The 6045-nt window shown below is 42.4% G+C and overlaps 1 protein-coding gene across 1 annotated transcript; it reads right to left on the bottom strand.

The window, feature by feature from the left end:
• On the bottom strand, positions 1–3003 carry LOC109510873 (homeobox protein otx5-like). The gene is made up of 3 exons (XM_019861545.1): positions 2612–3003; positions 1734–1885; positions 1–1014 (listed from the first exon to the last, which is right to left on the bottom strand). Exons 1-3 carry the CDS (start codon positions 2709–2711, stop codon positions 376–378), a joined length of 891 nt encoding a protein of 296 aa, XP_019717104.1. The 5' UTR covers positions 2712–3003; the 3' UTR covers positions 1–375.
• Between the last annotated feature and the right edge of the window lie 3042 nt (positions 3004–6045).

Here is a 6045-nt window from a genome sequence, read left to right as displayed (position 1 = left end):
GTAGTACAAAACTTTTTAATCATGCTCATTCGTTAAACATGATCCAATTTTTGGACAGGTTTGAAGTGATGGCTGATGGCATTGACAGCCTAATGTGTGGTATTAGTGTTACCTCATTTTAGCAAATATCATCCAAGTCATACACTTCTTAGATGGAGCAATAACTATCATGTCAATATCTTTTCTAGTTTTTTTTTCTATATTGGATGGTTTAGGGTTGAGCTCAGCATCAATACAAAAAAAGTATTCCAGCCACATTTCTTTGCTCAACTTGTCAAATCAACGACGGTAATTTGCTCTATTCACCCAACTTTGACACTGATTCAAAATGTCTTCCCATATAGCCTCGCTAGCCGACCCCTCACTTGATGCTATTTACAAGACCTGGAACTTCCAGGAGTTCTGGTCTTTGTAGTCCAGACAGTCTGCAGCATTGAAATTGAGCTTCCAGGCAGCTTGGTCCTTGTAGTCCAGACAGTCGACGGCTCCGAAGCCAAGCGAAGCGGCCGTGTAGCCTTGGGAGGAGAGTGAGGCGGGCGACTGGCTGAGGGGACCGCCCATGGAGGAGGCGGTGATGGGGCTGAGGGCACCTCCTGTGCCCGACAGCTGCGGGTGCATGGGTGACAAGTAGGAACTACAGTCCAGGCCGGTGAAGTAGGAGGAGGAGCCTGCGTAGCTTTGGCTGTAGGCAGGGGCCTGGCTGTAGGTCATGGGGTAGGCGGTGGCACGCTGCATGCAGGGGGTGGTGGAGGCAGACAGGGGGTCCGGCAGAGGTGAGATGGAGGCCGGGCTCCAAATGGACACTGTGGCGCTGGCAGAGCTGGAACTCGGGGTGATAGCGGTTCCCGGGGGAGGTGGCGGTGGGCTGTAGGGACCGTTGGCCGGGTTGGCATTAACCTCGGCGCTGGCCTCCCGAACCGGTGAGGCCTTCTTTTTAGGAGGCCGCGGTTTAGACTGGCCTGTGCTCTGCTGTTGCTGTTGGCGACACTTGGCACGGCGGTTCTTGAACCATACCTGGATGATGGCAAGGTCACATAACATTTCATTTTAACGCCAACGTCAAAATGCATGTGAAAACTTGATAATTCCGAAAATAAAGAATGGAAATTTTTTTGTGAGCGTTGTTTGTTTACCTTTCTTCTGGACAAACAGTCACTCTGTTCATAGTTTTTGTTCTTTTTGTCCTATGATTGTAATTTTGATCTCTATTTATTGTGGTATGTTGAATTAGATTTTATGTACAGTATAATATATATATACATATATATATGTGTGTGTGATATATATATAAATATAAAATACACACACATACACACATACATACAAGAACACAGCTATATTTTTGGATGCAGGTTGGTGGCACATCCATCTCATAGTTCTGAGGTTTGGACTTTCAATCAGGGCATGTTCTCTCCTTCCACATGCATGTAGGTTAGCTGAGCACACTAAGTTGTCTTTAGGCATGAACAAGTGAATAGATGTGAATGCTGGTTTATATTTTCCTCGTGATTGGCTGGTCAGTCAGTCACAGATGTACCCTCCCTCTTCCCAAGGTGCAGCTGGGGACATCCTCCACCTCTGTAGAAATTTAATGAATGATAGATGTATATTCCTATCTAAGCCCTTTCCCATTCCTCCCTTTGAGTCATTTATTACAGTGGTTCGAAAGAAATAAATAAGATGAGCAACTGCAGTTCAATAAGTGCATGTGCTTAATAATGTGGCACCCTTACCTGGACTCTGGACTCGGGCAAATTTATCTTGAGGGCCACCTCCTCCCTCATGAAGATGTCTGGGTAGCGCGTTTTGGCAAACAGAGCCTCCAGGATGTCCAGCTGTGCGCGCGTAAATGTGGTGCGTTCGCGACGCTGCTTACGTGGGGTACCTGCGTGGACAAAATTACAATAATTAAATTGAGAATTATAACGAGTGTATTCGAATCGTTATCATTGTTATTATTACCACATTACTGAAAATATATTATTATTATTATTGAAATAATAATAATAATAATAATAATAATAATAATAATTGGATTTCGTTTTCAACATCTGGTCCTTTCTCATTTGTTACTCGACACAAATGAACACATACGATTAGAACTATGATTGAACTAAATGAACGGCGTTCAGTTTTATGAAACAAAGTGAAGAACAAAAATATTCAGTCTGTATTTAAAAAGTGTATTCAGAGCCAGGCTTGGCGTCCAACATGCCTTCTGTTATTTCTTCATTATAGATGACAGATGTTGCAAAGCACGGCTGGCTCAAAACCGAATACAAAGAGAGTCACTTAACAAATTTAGGTTACGTTTTAAGTGCAGCAGATTGCGATTTGTTTTAATGTTAAAATCCGTGTGAGAACAAACGGCCTTTCGATTCACACACGTTTCGTATTGTTTTGGAACTCTATAATCCGCTAAAATTATAGGTCAAGTGAACACATGTTCCAATATCGATGCGGAATCTCAGAAAAGAACCACGCGTTACTCTCACCGAGTTCCCGTCAATTTTTTTCCGCATTTACAGTATCTTATTTGATTTATTTATTCATCCACGTCGAAAAATGTTCAAAACGTAAGCGACCATTTAAGAGTTGATCAAGTACTCACTGGGGTATCCAACGGCGGTGGTGTGCAGCAGATCCATGCCCGGGCCGGACAGAGTTAACCCGTTCACGGCGTAATGGGGTTGCTTAATGTAGGACATCATGCCTCCTGTGGGCTTTAAAACACTCCCTCACTCACTTGTTCTTCTTCTCTCACAACACGGGCCTCCTCCTCCTCTAGTTTGTCTGCGGGCTCTCTCTCTCTCTCTCTCTCTCTCTCTCTCGCTCTCTCTCTCTCTCTCTTTCGCTTGTGATTCGTTCCACGTATTTCCCCACTATTCCGCTGTGTCCGCAGCGTGTACGTGCGTAACACCTTTGAATAGTTCAGGTGCGTCAAAGTTAAGAGTGACAAAAAGAAAAGTCAAAAGTCAGCTGCTCACTAATAACGCTACAAAGTCCGACGTTCGGGAAAAGCAGTGCGCATAGATGTGTCCAGTTGGAAGGTGCGGAAAGATGGAAGTTCCAAAAGAGTGCGCGCGTCTGTGTGAATGTTGAAAAGTGGAGAATGGATCCGGGTGGTCCTTCACGTCAGGCTGAAGGCAGGAGAAGATTCGCCTGGAAGCAGTGTGGACAAAGTGAGGCGAGAGAAGAAGTGGTTGGCTAATTAGAACTGACCCAAGTAGACACCCACATCAACCGCCTCCTTCCGTCATCCCTCCGTTGCTCCCTCCCTCCCTTCACTGCTCTATCTCTCTTTCCGTCTTTCTCTCTCTTTCTCTCTTTCTTTGTTAGATCTCACGAAATATAATATATATTAAACTACAACTACACTAACTTTTGTCCATATTATGAACGAATTTTTTTTCTATTAAAGGTTAATAATGGATTCTCGTTGAAACTAGTTATAAAGGGTACATAGTTGTTTCTTGTTTCATGAGCTATTTATCATGTCCGGCCACTTCTGCAGGTGTCCAATGATTCCCATCAGTCTGTACAAATGGTTAAGAAACGAACCAATGCATCAGGCCAAGGTTGCACGCATGCAATTGAAAAGTGTGCGTTGTTTATTGTTTAACATGAAGCTGCTCATTGGATTGGCTCGTGGGGAATTTACAGACGTAATCATGGAAGATCGTGCATTATAAAGAGGTAAATATTCATGATTATATACGGTGTACTGACATAAAAGCTCGATGGAAATAACTGGGTGACTATAGCGCGGTGTGGAGGAGAGCCACAGGTCGGATTAAAGGCAGCACAAAAGAGCGCTTGTTCTGCAATTAAATCCGCTTTGGAAACCCAACAGAAATGGTCCCACCAGCCCGCCCGAGATTCATAATTACAACAGCAGCAATAATAATAATAACAACAATAATAATAATAATAATCATAATAATAATAATAAAGAAACAATATTCGGCATTTAACACGTGCGAATAAAGCGCTCCCCACTCAGTAAAGCTCAGAAAAATATTTGAAACATATCACCATCATGCAGATTCTGACACGACCGCAATTCCAAACAAAAGCTGCAATATAACATATTTTGTTTCACCTTTGACATTATTTGTTTAATATTGTATCATTTGTGACGTTGTTTGCTATTGTTGTATTATTTGTTTGAAAAGGCTGAGATTATCCATGTGCAGATGTCTGTGGTTAGCGGTATGAAATACATTTTTGAACGTGGTTTTATATTCTCAGCAAATGAGCAGTGATGGGCAGAATTACTGAGGGGATCTGTTGCAAAACTATAATTGATGTAAATGTATTAAAGCTAATGTTTAGTAGTTTCTTTCGGTTTGGTCTTTTGTTGTTGTGGTTTTACACCTTCCCGTCGCTCCCTTGGTTATCGTTTGTCGCTGCGCAGTTCGTCCCGCAGCCTCCGAGTGCGCCGAGACAATTTCACATGATCCAAATCCGATTCTCTTTGCTTGTTAATTGAATCGGCTTTCTTATAGTTTAAAATCCACAGACACACACGCACATCGACATGAAAGACAAGCACACAAGCCCATGTAGCTGCGGCCCAAAGTGTATAAGGGGTTTATCTAGCCGTGTAAAGCCAAAGCGGAGATATAAAGACACACACAGAGCCGCAGGCAGAATTTCACCGGCGTGTTTCAATGTTTCCAAATCTCAAGTGAAATATCTTCACCTACTCCATGAGGTGAGTGTGTTTCGTAAAGGCCTGTGACTGCGTGAGCGTGTGTGTGAAGGGGTGTGTGCGCGTGAGCGTGTGTGCTGTTTGACGCTGCATCGGGCCTACCTGGATGCTGCTCGTGCGCGTTTCAATCGCCTTTGTTTTTCTTGCTTTGCTGTCATGGTAGTTGTTGAACTAAATTAACATGTGAATCAGTAAAAGATACATAAAAACACATCGAATAGAAACAAAAATAAAAAATAAAAGGGGCCCCGAGATGCCGGTGCTTCCGTGTGCGCGCAACTGAGGCGTGCACGCGCGTTCCCAAGAATACAGCTCCACTCGCCTCACCTTTCCAAAAAAAATGTCATGCCCTCGCTAATATAAAATGTAGATTTGTCATTATCTCACCGCGAGTGTATAGAAACAAACTGAACGGCATATCTAATACATATTATATTTGCCCTTCACGTCCTTTGTCTACAATATAAATCGAATATTTAGATGAAGCTGTTGCTTATTTTTTTCCTTTTCTTTCTCTGCTTTTTTATCAAGTAGGAATTATCCATTTCGATTCTCATAAACGTAATAGCCGATTTCGAATCGAATTAATGTTGGGTCACACAAATTGGGGGGAATAATCGAATGATTTAAGGCTTTATAAACACACACCCCTATAGTGTTCATTAAGCCCTCTCTCTCCTTCAAAAAAATAACTTGTTTATGAATTGAATGAAACTAGTTATAATCACATGGTAAAATAAGTTGTTTATGTAGCAATTTGCTTTGCCCGACGGTCTGATTTTGTCAGTAGATTGGACGCGCTAGGACCCGGAGCTCAAACAAATTAAGGACAGCCACCACATAAGAGGCTTAGTATATCTAATCTATACTTACACACACACACACACACACACACACACACACACACACACACACACACACACACACACACACACACACACACACACACACACGCTGAGTATTTCATAAACATCACATTTTCCAACAAGCACGCATACACGTCCCAGAGGCGACCATGAAGGCCATTGTATTTTCATTTAGTTTTCATTTTCTCCGAACTTTTTTATTCCCCCGGTTGACCTTATCGTCCCTTCCACTTTGTTGCAGAACATTTGCCCATATGTTCTCCTATTTCTCTCATGCAATTTCATTAGCAGGCGGGTTTTTCTCTGTAAATTGAAGAGAGAGACAAAGTGCAACTGCAAGCTCATACCTTGTATTTCGATTCAAGTGGTCATTTTGAAGGATAATCTGGCTACCTAAAAAAAAATTGACATAAAGGAATGATTTCTTACAATACTTGCCTTTTTCATCTGATGACATAATGCTAC

Source organism: Hippocampus comes, unplaced genomic scaffold (genome assembly GCF_001891065.2).
Source record: "Hippocampus comes isolate QL1 unplaced genomic scaffold, H_comes_QL1_v1.1 scaffold122, whole genome shotgun sequence".
NCBI classification, from domain to species: Eukaryota; Metazoa; Chordata; class Actinopteri; order Syngnathiformes; family Syngnathidae; genus Hippocampus; species Hippocampus comes.
Note: the sequence above shows the minus strand (reverse complement) of the source record. Positions and strands in the feature narration are given on the sequence as shown.

Bases quoted from the DNA above. Each gene is read 5' to 3' on its own strand.
- LOC109510873 (XM_019861545.1), bottom strand. From the start codon at position 2,711: ATGATGTCCTACATTAAGCAACCCCATTACGCCGTGAACGGGTTAACT. The intron at 1,886-2,611 runs GTGAGTACTTGA...TTGTCCACGCAG, and splicing joins CACCGCCGTTGGATACCCCA to GTACCCCACGTAAGCAGCGT. The intron at 1,015-1,733 runs GTAAGGGTGCCA...GCCATCATCCAG, and splicing joins TGCCCGAGTCCAGAGTCCAG to GTATGGTTCAAGAACCGCCG.